We start from the raw sequence: 12,743 nt of genomic DNA on the forward strand, positions 1-12,743 counted from the left end.
CTCCCCCCGCAAAGATGTCGCGTCTTCACTCTATGGAGGTTTCGGGCATTCGCTCCTTCGCCGTGGAGCCTTCGGAGAAAATCAAGTTTGAGACCCCCCTTACTCTCATAGTAGGCCAGAATGGTTCTGGAAAAACCACCATCATCGAATGCCTTAAGTTTGCCTTCACCGGAATGCAGCCTCCCAACACCAAAGTCGGCGGTGCTTTCGTGCACGATCCCAAACTGGGCAACGACAAGCTGGTCAAGGCTTTGGTGCGAGTATCTTTCAAGTCTGCAGATGGGGCTTCACTGGTCATCGCACGACGTCTAGAATTGACTGTCAAAAAGGCCACTCGTTCTCTGAAATCCTTGGAAAACTCGTTGAGTCTGTCTAAAGGAGGCGAAAAGACTGTAATCTCATCCCGGGTGGCCGAGCTGGACTCGATCATGCCCAAGTACCTTGGTGTCTCAGCCGCCATTATTGACAATGTAATATTTTGCCACCAAGACGAAAGCTTTTGGCCTTTGAGCGACCCCTCGACTCTGAAGAAGAAATTTGACGAGATTTTTGAGGCACAGAAGTACACAAGGGCGATTGACAACATCAAGCAGATTCGCAAGAAACACAATGAGGCACTGGTCCATTACAAGGCTTCCGAACAAATTGCAAAGAAAAACAAGGACGATGCCATCAAGGTTCAGAGGAATATGTCCCGCCTCCAAGAAGAAGTGGAGTCGATGCGGGCAAAGGTAGAAGAATTGGAACTCAAGATAAGAAATGCCCGAAACCTTGCCGATGAAGCTTGGAGAAAAGGTGAAGACTATGCCAAGATCCTAGGATCCTTGGAGGGGAAGCGGATCGAGGCCCAGGGCCGACAAAGCACTATCAACGGTCTCGAGCTCCATCTTGAAGAAGTGAACGAGTCGGATGAATGGCTACAGACGAACCTAGACCAATTCGAAGTAAGACAACACGAGTTGAGGGACAAGATGCGCCAACGACAAGAAGAGTATATTGAGCTTCAAGACCAGATCAAACAGCTTGGAAAGGACCGAGAGCAGAAGGTCATGTTGAAGGGCAAGCACGAGCAGGAACAGGATGAGCACAACCGCCAGCTTGTGCGACGGAAAGAAATGGTGAGAGAGGTGGCTGCGAAACATCAAATCAGGGGCTATGATGATCTCAGCGACGAAAGCCATGTCGAAGAGTTCCTGCTCAGAATCAAGAAGATATTAAAGGACCAGAAAGCCGCGCTTGATCGCATCAAGCTCGAGCATACTGCAGCACGCCGGGAAGCCCAAACCCTTGTCAACAAATTGGCTGCTCGAAGGGCTGCCTTGCAAGACAACAAGCTCAGCACAAGAAAGCAGATGGACTTGAATGATGGAGAGGCCGGGGAGTTTCAGAGAAAAGCCGACAAAATCGAAGCTGATGAGGGTAGCAGGGCCGTCGTTGAGTCACGCATTGATAGCCTAAATGCAAAGATGCGTCAGGCAAGACAAGCTGCAGAGGCAGGTGATTGGGATCGAAAGTTGCAAGATGCAAGCGTTGAGCTTCGCTCTCATGAGGATATGAGCTCACGGCTGAATGACGAAATTGTCCTCGCGACCAAGAAAGCCGAAGAGTTGGCAAGGCTGTCGCATTTGAAGCAAGAACTCAAACAACGCCAGCGAAGTCTAGAGACCTTGTTGAATGCTCACAGCGACCGCATCAGCAAATTCATTGGTCAGGACTGGACCCCTGCCAACGTGGAAAAAGTCCATCAAGACGTTTTGGCAAATGCCGTCCATGAGGCCGCGTCAGTAGAAAGAGAAAGAGATTCAATTAGCAGGGAGCTGGACCAAGTCCAATTCAAACAGAAGTCGATTCGAGACGATCTTGCACGGAAAAAGGCTGAAGCAGAGAAATGCGACAAGAAGATTCGTGCTGTGGTTGAAGAGGGGCCCGGAGGATATGAAGAGGCACTCCATCAGGCAGAGGCTGATGCAGACTATGCACGGGAAGACAGTGGTCAGTATGCCGGTCTTCACGATTACTACCTGAAAGTCTTGGAAGCCCTAAAAGGAGACAAGCCTGCCTGCCGAACCTGTGTCCGAGCATTCAAAGGCCCCAATGATCCAGCGTTGGATAGGATGAAGACACGCATTGAAGGTCTGGTGAAGCAAACTCTGGCGGACGCGGAACGCACGAGTTCTAAAGAGGTTGAAGCGGAGTACAAGCGCCTACTTGACCTGGGCATTGTGTACGACACTTGGAAGAAACTCGTCAACGTTGAAATTCCTGCAGCTGAGAGAGACTTGGGCACTTTGAGCCATGAGCGGGAGTCTCTGACGGCCAAGATTGAGAAACACGACAAAGCTGTTGAGCAACGACAGCAAGTGAAACGTGATGTTGAGTCAATAGGTCGAACGGTGGCATCTATTGCGAAATATGAGGGCGAAATCAAATCGTTGAATGGCCAGGTTGAAGACCTTGCCGCCAAACAGTCCCAACGTGGCGGTGGACGGACGATGGAAGATATCCGAGAGGAACTCAACTCCGCTGCTGAAAAGATTAGGGCAACACAAATTGTCATCACTCGACTCAGGACGGAACAGGAGCAATCCCGGGTTGGCCTGTCTGCAATGGAACTTGAGCTGCGCGATCTTAAGGCCGAGCTGAGCAACGTCGACTTTCAGTTGGACAAAAAAGCATCACTGATGGCTCGAGTGGAGGAGTTTCGTGTTCTCAACCAGAAGCAGAGAGAGACGCTTGAGAAACTCGACTATGATATTGAGAAGTTGGACCCGGAAATCGCAACGGCCAAAGCGAAATATGAGGACGTTGATCAACGCGCAGCCGCAATGGAACAAGATATGTCTCACGAGCAGTCCGAGCTCAGTGAGAGCGTCAGTGGTCTAGACATCCTGAACGACCAGGTGCGCGCTTATATCGACCGGGACGGACCAAACCAGCTTGCGCACATCAACAGAGACCTAATTCAATTGGAGCGGGAGTTGGAGCGGTTGCAAGGGGAACAGTCAAGATTGACTAGAGACATGAATAAGATCAACGATCAGATTCGGGACAGTGAGTCTACGCGGAGACGGTACTCGGACAATCTACGATATCGACAGGAAACTCGTGCACTAGCCCGGTTAAGAACGGAGATTGAGGATCTTGCCAGTCAAAATACTGAAGCGGACCGAGTCAAGTTTCAAAAAGAGTCGGAAAAGTGGACCCACGAACACAATAAACTCAGTGCGCTGCAGGCCGGAGTGATGGGAGAGATGAAATCGAAGGATGCTCAGCTTCTGGAGCTGCTCCAAAATTATCAGACGGAGCTATCTGATGCACCTCACCAATACAAAGAGGCACATATCAAAGTGGAGGCGACGAAGGCTGCCGTGGAAGATCTGGGACGATATGGAGGAGCATTGGACAAGGCGATCATGAAGTATCATAGTCTGAAGATGGAAGAGATCAACAGCATCATCGAAGAGTTGTGGCGGAAGACGTACAAGGGCACGGATGTCGACACTCTCATGATTCGGGCAGACAATGAGTCTGGACGAGGCAATCGATCCTACAACTATCGGGTAGTAATGGTCAAGAGAGGCGCGGAAATGGACATGCGCGGACGATGCAGCGCAGGACAAAAGGTTCTGGCGAGCATCATTATCCGGCTCGCACTGGCCGAATGTTTCAGCGCCAATTGTGGGTTGATTGCATTGGATGAGCCTACAACAAACTTGGACCGTGAGAATATTGAAAGCCTGGCGCATTCTCTACGCGACATTATCAAGTACCGGCGACAGCAAGCGAACTTCCAGCTCCTCATCATCACGCATGACGAGGATTTCCTGCGACAGATGGACTGCGCAGAATTTGCCGGGTATTACTATCGAATCTCTCGAGACCAGATGCAGAACTCGATCATTGAGCGACAGAAGATTACCGACGTGCTCTGAAGCGGACTGAGAGAGCGAAGAATCAGGAACGCTGCCTGGGCTTGCATGTGCTAGAGTATCATTTGCTGCCGCCTTTATGGCATAGCACGCAGTACGGAGTACCTCGCACGAAATTGCTAGATCACTCTTTTCTCCAGTTCTCTGAAACAAGGGTGGCCAAGCTGACATTGCCAATGAAGATCCTTAGACATCTAATGGTATTTTCAAAGCGAGTGGAATGAGATGCGAAACAGTATTTGTTTGACCGTCTACGGGGACAGTTGCATCTGCGCCGGATATAATGATTTCGCGTCCGCCCTGACATGTGTGTTCAAGGTACGGATAATCCGTACATATTGCCTCGGCAGGCATCCATCTAGGTTGGAGAAGGGCAAGCCACAGGCTGAGGAGGCCACAGAGCTCGAAGAGGTTGGACGAGTAGGGAGATGGCGTAGACGGAGTCTAGGGTGCGGTGCAGTTCCTTTCCAGAAGAGGTTAAAGCCGAGCCGTTCACGATGCTAGAAGTGGCATGCAAGGGACCATCGAGAAGCATGGACGCGTAAGGCGATGGCGCTGAGGACGTTGCGGTTTAGCGGACTGACACCGCGCTATTCGATAAGTTGTGTACCTCTTCTGTCTCGTGCTGTTTGCGTGACACAAGAACGGGATGAGTTGTCAGGCTTCAGGCAGTGTTGTCGTGTACGTGTGACTCCCCGCAATCATCAAACATGGTGACACCTGGTGACTGCGCTGGGCTGCGTTGGACCATTCGGAGCGGAACGACGGATTAGGCAGACTCGGATCGACAGCAGCCGACATTGTTGAAGCTTGGTACGCTCCGTATCCGTACACTGTACAGCGTCCTCCGTACCTGGCAAAGAGTACCGGATACAATTCCACAGTACGTAGGACCTTACCTTTACGTAGGATGGCTGCACCGTGCTCTGTGCTCTGTTGCGCTGTTGCTCTGGCGTCTGCGCTGGTTGTGCTGGGAATAGAATGCCCTGCTCATCCTTTGACCCTGGCTGTCCGCACTGACCGTTGTCCCTCTCCACCTCACCTGCTGTTGCCTGGTTTCGGTTTCAAACGCTCGACTCATTCCGCTCCGCTCACGCTCCCTCGTCTTTCGTTACCCAACCCGAGCTCACCAGCGCACCAACACCTTACCCACGCTTCTTGCCAGAGCCCACCAACGGGATGCCACGAAACGTCCTCTGCCGACCCGAATCCCTCTCGGCTTCCCACGAGTTCCCGAGTGTCTCGAACGGCCAGCTGCATGGCATGGCTTCCGCGGAGTCTTCTGCTCCACCTGGCTCACTGAGCTGCTCGTCCTGTGTTCCAGCCGAACAGGATCAGGATCACGATCGCACTGGGAAAGGCCCAACGTACGGAGTACATACCCACCTGCCAATTCCACCCATTGACGATCGTGGACTCCAGCATGCTCATACCCACAATCCGCCTGACCATCGTCTAGCCCTTCCACCGGCCCGCTATCTAGGGCTATGTGAAAGAGAATGCATGGTGCACAATGGTTGCCAATAATCTATACCTAGTCCAGCATTCCTCCCCCGTTCGAAGTACTGGTCATTACTGATCGATCCATTGTCTCTCCTGGGATATACCTTGATCGACAGCATTAAGACCCGTTAAATCAGGTCTGCTGCAACCTCATCCCATGTCTGCCTCCTCGTTTCTATACCAGGTGATCTTCCAATTTCCCCTCATGTCAGGTCAAGTGCCTCCTTCCTGAACCAATCCTCTTGCTGCGACGCCGTCATCATTGCTACTTGGGCTACCCTCGTTTTTCATCGCATAAAGGTAGCACTGCCCGGTCAAAGAGCAATTGACCTCCGCTCTGTGGTCGGGGATCGGCCTCAAGCATTGAAACAGTCTGTGAATTGAGGTTACCGGATTTTATCCACTTTGTTTTCCCTTTCTCAGACGCTTGATATTTACCATGCGGGCTGGGAAGGTCTTTCTTTCAGTTCTAGCAGCTTCTGCGGCGTCAGGGTAGGTCAGGTCATTCAGGGCGATTGATTTTGGGTCAGAAAGAACAGGAGCCTGACTGACATTCCCAGTTCACCTCTCACTAAACGGCAATTTGCCTATGGGTCAACACCGGTGCGAGGCGTCAACATTGGAGGCTGGCTCGTGCTTGAGCCTTGGATCACGCCATCCATCTTTGAACAGTTTGGCAACAGCGTCGTTGACGAATATACCCTCTGCCAGCAGGCCTCCAACGCCGAAGAGATCCTGCGCAGTCACTGGGATAGCTGGGTATCTATAGGTGATTTTCAGAAAATTGCCAGCAACGGCTTCAACTTGGTGCGCATTCCTATAGGGTACTGGGCTTTCCAGAAATATGAGCAAGACCCGTACATCCAAGGCGCTGAGGATTACCTCGACGCGGCCATTAGCTGGGCTCGACAGACCGGCTTGAAGGTCTGGATTGATCTCCATGGTAAGTGCCCCGGTGTTGCATCGTGTAGTTATTTATGAGTGCAAGAACAAGCATGACTGACGACTTCCCACTAGGCGCACCACTGTCACAAAATGGCTATGATAACTCCGGCCAGCGCACCTCAACCCCTGGTTGGACGACCCGGGATTCTATCGATGCCACGCTTGGAGTGATTTCTCAGATCTCGCAGAAGTATGGAACTTCAGACTACGCTGATGTGGTTGCCGGTATTGAACTGTTGAATGAGCCCTACATGGCAGGTCTGTCAGGCGGAAGATCAGCAACTCAAGGGTACTACCAATCAGGCTTCGATATAGTCCGAGGTTCTGGGCAGACTCCAGTGATCATTCATGACGGATTCAGTGATCCTTCCGAATGGAACGGCTTCCTGACTGGCCAAGGAACCTCAGGGGCCATTATCGACCACCACGAATATCAAGCTTTCACCAACGAGTTTGTGGCAATGTCGCCGCAGGAACATGTGGACTACGTCTACTCGAATGCCAACAAATGGGCTCAAGGCTTTGATAAGTTTGTCATCTGTGGCGAATGGTCAGCCGCCATGACCGATTGCGCTCCTGCTCTCAATGGCTGGGGAGTCGGCGCTCGATATGACGGATCATATTCCAAACCCTACGATTCATCGACCTACGTGGGCTCATGTACAAACATCAATTCCATCGATCAATGGAGCAGCGATCAAAGATCCGCAACGACCAATTACATCAACGCTCAAATCAATGTGTTTGAGTCCAAGGTTCAAGGCTGGATCTTCTGGAACTTCAAGACCGAAAATGCTCCTGAATGGGATTTGTTCCGTCTGATCGACAACGGTATCTGGCCTTCGAGATAGGGTGCAATCTTGTTATTCTGATGCCACCCCCGACACTACTTACAACTCATTCCGGCATCATAAATACTACCTGACATCCTTGCTTTTCTCATTGAAGCATGACCAGTTCGCCTACAAAATCGCTTAAGATGGACCTAGTCTGCCCGGGTTTCTTCAATAGGCATGGCCGGAATCTGGAGTCTCATCTAGTCGTGAGTGTACAGAGGAACGATATGAACAGGTATACTCTTGCGGATGAAACGAAATGGTTTCCTCCAGCCCGAGGCCTCATGATTGGATAAGTCCACATGCGATCGGCACGAATACCGTCGACAGTATGTCACCTTCACCAGTGTGATGACGATGCGAAGAGCTTCGAGGAAATCAAGCACAACGAAGCATTTCGGGACCACGCATGCGGTTATACATTTGTTCAGGGCGGTCCAGAACGTGATGAGAACCCGGTCGAAATGTGGTCCCGGAGAACGAAGATTACTTCACCCGGCGGGGGGGAAACCAGCATGATAGTAGAAGGAAGGAGAAAGAGATAGCATTAAACATACACGATCTATGATCTGGTGTAAAAAGGTTGCTCTGGCTATAGGACAGGCCGTGGCACATAGCGTCACCCTTCTACAAGAGCGACAGCCTTGCACCTACCGAGTGGTTGCATAGCATGGTGGTTTCGTGGTGTCCAGTCGTTGTCCCGTGCGTCATACATAGGCATTTGCGTGCTTGGAGCGTTCTATCTCGTATGCAATAGCTATATAAGGGTGCTAAAGTGAACCCGCCACATTGCGAATCTGACATCCTTTAGACATCCGACTCCGCGTCGTAGCTGATGGTAAACCGGCATCAATGAGAATAATTGGTAGCGGGTTCTAAGGTAGTCAACCCGCCTCCCGTTATTCGAAGCCAGCCATACATGATGAATCCTCTCCCACCGTGTGCTTGTGAGGCAGCTTTGATTGCATCTACTCAATCAAAAAGCCGTCGGCAGTAGCCTTGACGGCTTTTTCAAAATTGACCTCTTCGTCCAATTCAAGTAGCCGGGCACCGTTGACGTCGACTTCGACAAAAGGCCGGCTCATCTCGAAGCCCACAGTCATTGGGAAGAACTCTGCATCATCGTCTGTCTGCGCCTCGAACTCGAAGCTGCCACTAGGATTGTCCGAGTCGATCGTTCCGATCGTCCATTCTAGCGAGTCGCCCGTTACCTGGTAAATGGCGTCGAACGAGGAGACGGCCGGCTCGGCCGTTGAGTACGGGATCGTCACTGTGACATCGCGCAGTGTGAGGTCCGGATGGGTGAGTTCGTACTCGATCGTGATCGTGTAGCTGTCGTCGGACTTGCTGACCCACGCTGTGAAAGTGATGGGGAGAACGTCAGGGGTGTCTGCAGCAGCAGTGGCGCGCCAACGCAGAACGCCAATGCTGTTGTTTGTTGGGAAGCGTTTGCTGGTGTCTTTCAGCTGAATCAGCTTTTGCGAGGAGAACAGGTTTTTGTCCACATTGGGATGTGGGCGGAACTGCGCCTTCAGTGGGCCCTCGACTGCGCGGACGGACAAAGCTAGCTTCGTAAGAGCCGGGTCTGTGATTTTGAGTTGTAGGTCGCCTTTGACTTCGAAAGACTTCAGTGCTCCTTCTCGAGTGAGCTTGGCACTCAGCGTCTCTGTGAGGGAGATGAGGATTGGAGTGGTGGCGGCGGAGAGAGTCTGCTGGTGGGCTGAGGTGGTTGCGAGGGTACGGTCTGGGAGGTCGGTCTCGAGGTGATCTGATGAGGTGTGCTGTTCAGCGTCAACGGCACCCGGACCGAGCTCTTGTTGGACTTTAGCAAAGGCATTGGACGTCTTTGATTTCTTCCCCAATTGCATGCCCTTTGTGGGGCGCGAGGCTGCGAACTTGCTTGTGATCTTATTCTTTTCGGCTTCGTACGTGTCGTATGGTGCTTCTGGCCGTGCTGGGACAGTGTATGTGGGCTGTTGCGAAATCTTGGGCGCGACACCTCTTCCATACGCGGCAGAGCGCGCTGCTTCCTTTCTCTGCATTTCGAGCTGTTTGGCCTTGCGTTTCCGCTCCTCCGAGGCTTCAAGCTCCTTGTTACGCGCAATGATCTCTTGAATGCGCTCCTCATGAGACTCCATTTCCAGGAACGTCTTGATCTGGCTCAGCGACAGGTTCTCTCGGTAGCCCATCGTGACGAGCTCGTCAAAGGCACTAAGCAGTTCGAATGCATTGCGCAGGATCTCGCGTTCGTCAACTCTCTTACAGATCGATGTCACCACCTGGCCAAACAAGTGCAGGCTGTCTATGTCTTGTAGGATGTTGGAGTTCTTGTTGGTGATCAGGACGAGGTACAGCTCGTCCAGCGGCTGATAGACGAAGCGGACATTTTCTTGTTCCACGGTTGTATGCTGTGTCGAGGAATCGGCGAGTTTGGGAAATGACGCCAGGAGTGCTTCCACTCTGGACTTCTGGATCTCTCTGAACTGGCGGGACAGTAGGGGCTTGCCGCCCCTTGTGCATACGGAGGCCGCGAGGATAACCTGTCAATATTAGCATTGTGCAAGGACGATTGAGTGCTGGGTTGCGTACCATGGCTGCCGACTGAGATGGATAAAGTCGTGCGGGTTGGTTTAGTGTCGAAGTCGTAGCGGGTGTAGGGAGAGGACAGCGAGTGCGATTTCGTGGTTTAATGACAATGTAGAGTATTACCTGATTGGTGTGATGAGACGCTGCTTTGAAGTAGTCTGGTGGTGTCTAACTTTGTCCAGTCTAGCTTCGAAAGTCACACTTCAAGTTCAAGTTCGCTGCAGCGCAGGTGCCTAATAAAAGTCCTTGTTATTAGGTGCCTGTACGACTTGAAATCGATCTCTCCAGCCCTTTTTCACTCCTTCGCCATTCTCGTTTCCACTGCGCACACTGCCATGTTTCTGCTCATACAGCACTGAACGCGAAACCAGTATCCAAGAAGTCCATGGTGTCTTCTCTTCTTCAGAGATTTGTGATCTCGACATCCCGCACCTCTTGCAGTCCTTGCCATCCGCGCTTATTTCCTTTCACCACTCTACCCTACTAGTTATTGATTTCCGTTCCGAACTGCGCCGATACCATCTGGCAGAAGCGAGAACATCTGCAACACGAGGAAGAAGACACCCACCACTTTGTGCAGGCGTTAAGCCGTCGTGGATTCGCCTGTTGACCAGCAATGAGCGCAATCCCATTCGCATTCCAAAATATGAACCCATCACATCTTGATGATAAGATGGACGTAGCATCATCGCCCTTCCTCCAGCCTGACGACTTCGACGTGGAGCTTGATTCAATTCGTGAACCCTCCATCATAGAGTCTCTACACGACGATATGGTCGATGATGCTGTCCAGCCAGCAGAGGTTGGCAGTGACATTATGCAGGACCAACTCGAGGAAACCCTACCTGATGATGACATGGTCGATGACGAAAATGCAACTAATCCACCTGTCCCCCGAGACGAGGATTTCAACATGGATGCCTTTGCCGACGAACCTCGAGTCGATGAAGATGAGGACATTTTATATGAAGAAGAGGAAGACATCGAGCATGCCATCGAACAGGTAGAAGAGTCCCTGGAATTTAAGTCTCAGCAAGAGCCACCACAGTACCAAGAGCTGGAACCGGAGGTCATCTTGGATGATACTGAAGAACAGCCTGACGAGCAGGACCCGCACCATCTAGATACTAACGAACCAGAAGCCGACACCAGAACAGACGCCCAGGTGAACCTTGAAGACGCTGAACAAGAATCAGCAAATGCCGGATTTACCAGTACCGAAAGCTCAGCAGAAGCTTTGGTGCAACCAAAAGCGCAGGATGGTGGTGACGACTCCCTCGAACAGGAACTGACCACCCAAGAGAACCACACTGGAAGTTCCATCGAGTTCCTTCAAGAAGTTCAAGTTGTCGAATCCTACGTCGAATCGGAGAATGTCGAACAAGTGCCAGAGCATACCGAAACAGCTGAAATGGCTGAAACTCCCGTTCTGCAAGAGCGTGATAAAGCAGTTACAGAGTTGCAGCTGCATGTCGCAGAGGGCCTGAGTGGATCCCAAAAAGATAGTGTCAAAGCTGTGCATCCCGTGACGTTGCTGTATTTGGATGAAGAGATGTCTCTGTTCCCACCCATGATCGGGGATGAGTCGTCGGTGTACTTCCTTGCCGACTCTTCCCTTGTCTTTGAGCCTTTGGACAAGCTTCTTGCAGCATGTCGCGACATATTGACGGGCACTCTGGACCACCACGACGAGCTTGTGCTTGACATCACATCATTAGGCCTCCATATCTGCGAAGATTCAAAATATGCCGCTCAGATCACCTTGTCCCAGATCCTTGACGTGTATTTACAGCTCTGTCGCAACGATGAAGGTCAAGAGATACACCCTCTATACTGTCATTTGAGCAGCCGTGTGAGCTTGGCTTCTCAATATTCCTATCTCGTCTCCTCGAGTCATGAGGGTAGGACATTTTCGGAAATAGCCGCCGACCATATTGATACCCCTGAAGCTGAGGACGAGCATGCTAATGCAGCCCATTACCGCGATGATCAACAAGGCGACAGCAACCAGGAAGCCCCTATTGAAGAACACAGCAATGAAAATGTATCGAACGAGCAGCCAACTACTCTTGAGGCCGAGGTTGATCATCAGTTTGATGTGGCTGCACCAGAGGGCGAGGATGTTGAATGGACCGTAGCCAATTCACCGGGTCAAGCCTTTGATACTGCTGTATCGGAAGAGGCTCCTCAGGGGTCTGTTGAACAGCTAGACCGTTCCGAACCATCTCCCACGCAGAAACCTGAGCAAGCGGCTACAGACGATAAGGCTCACGCACTTGACGAGGAGGAGCAACCCTTCCAAGCCGACGGCAGCGAGCACGAAGCGTACCTCGATATTGCTGACCACTTTGAGGCCCAGGAGTATGAGACGAACAGTTCACATACCGTCGAAGCCGAGCAAGCCGAGAATGAAACGCTGGAAGGCGTTGAAGATGCATTTGGAGTTGAAAAGCACGACTCTTTTGATGACTCATTTGAACAAGTCGAAGATCTGTTCGAACATGATAACGGTGCGGAGCAAGCAGATGGGGAAGACCTTGGTCCCTATAGTGACGAAGAAATCTTTGTCCAGGAAGCAGGAGTCCAAGATGAAGCTAACAATGTCGTCCTACCACTTGAGCCCGAAGCCAAATCTCCGACCTTGCAAATCAGCGACGAGCACAATCAGTCTAGCGAGGATCCATTCCACCCGGCAGATAATGATGCTCAGTCAGCGTCCCACGGCCATGATGCAACATCCGCAACTATTCCCGAGCCTCCCAGCCTTGCAAGTCCTCCTGTCACCCCGTCTAAGGCCAACCACGCGAAGCGAAAGGTCGATGACGACGACGAGCTCGATCTACTCGACTTGGACACACCCGATCCAAAACGCCGGCGGCCGTCATGACTCTGTGGCTTGTTGATCTTGCATCTGCTAGCTGACGTTTTCACCCTTCCGCAACCG

General features: G+C 51.6%; 4 protein-coding genes across 4 annotated transcripts; 3 read left to right on the plus strand and 1 right to left on the minus strand.

Moving 5' to 3' along the window:
- Nucleotides 1-14: 14 nt before the first annotated feature.
- A1O3_04277 (DNA repair protein RAD50) lies at nt 15-3,932 on the plus strand (the record flags this gene model as incomplete). Its single annotated transcript, XM_007734407.1, has 1 exon — nt 15-3,932. The coding sequence occupies one exon, from the start codon at nt 15-17 to the stop codon at nt 3,930-3,932; it is 3,918 nt and encodes a 1,305-aa protein (XP_007732597.1).
- Nucleotides 3,933-5,871: 1,939 nt separating this feature from the next.
- On the plus strand, nt 5,872-7,228 carry A1O3_04278 (uncharacterized protein; the record flags this gene model as incomplete). The annotated part of the gene is made up of 3 exons (XM_007734408.1): nt 5,872-5,924; nt 5,993-6,375; nt 6,450-7,228. The coding sequence occupies 3 exons, from the start codon at nt 5,872-5,874 to the stop codon at nt 7,226-7,228; spliced, it is 1,215 nt and encodes a 404-aa protein (XP_007732598.1).
- A 953-nt stretch (nt 7,229-8,181) lies between these two features.
- A1O3_04279 (uncharacterized protein) lies at nt 8,182-9,805 on the minus strand (the record flags this gene model as incomplete). The annotated part of the gene is made up of 2 exons (XM_007734409.1): nt 8,182-9,753; nt 9,803-9,805. The coding sequence occupies 2 exons, from the start codon at nt 9,803-9,805 to the stop codon at nt 8,182-8,184; spliced, it is 1,575 nt and encodes a 524-aa protein (XP_007732599.1).
- Nucleotides 9,806-10,415: 610 nt separating this feature from the next.
- On the plus strand, nt 10,416-12,686 carry A1O3_04280 (uncharacterized protein; the record flags this gene model as incomplete). Its single annotated transcript, XM_007734410.1, has 1 exon — nt 10,416-12,686. One exon carries the CDS (start codon nt 10,416-10,418, stop codon nt 12,684-12,686), a length of 2,271 nt encoding a protein of 756 aa, XP_007732600.1.
- Between the last annotated feature and the right edge of the window lie 57 nt (nt 12,687-12,743).

The sequence above is a fragment of the Capronia epimyces genome (assembly GCF_000585565.1).
Source record: "Capronia epimyces CBS 606.96 chromosome Unknown aczIQ-supercont1.3, whole genome shotgun sequence".
Lineage (NCBI taxonomy): Eukaryota > Fungi > Ascomycota > Eurotiomycetes > Chaetothyriales > Herpotrichiellaceae > Capronia > Capronia epimyces.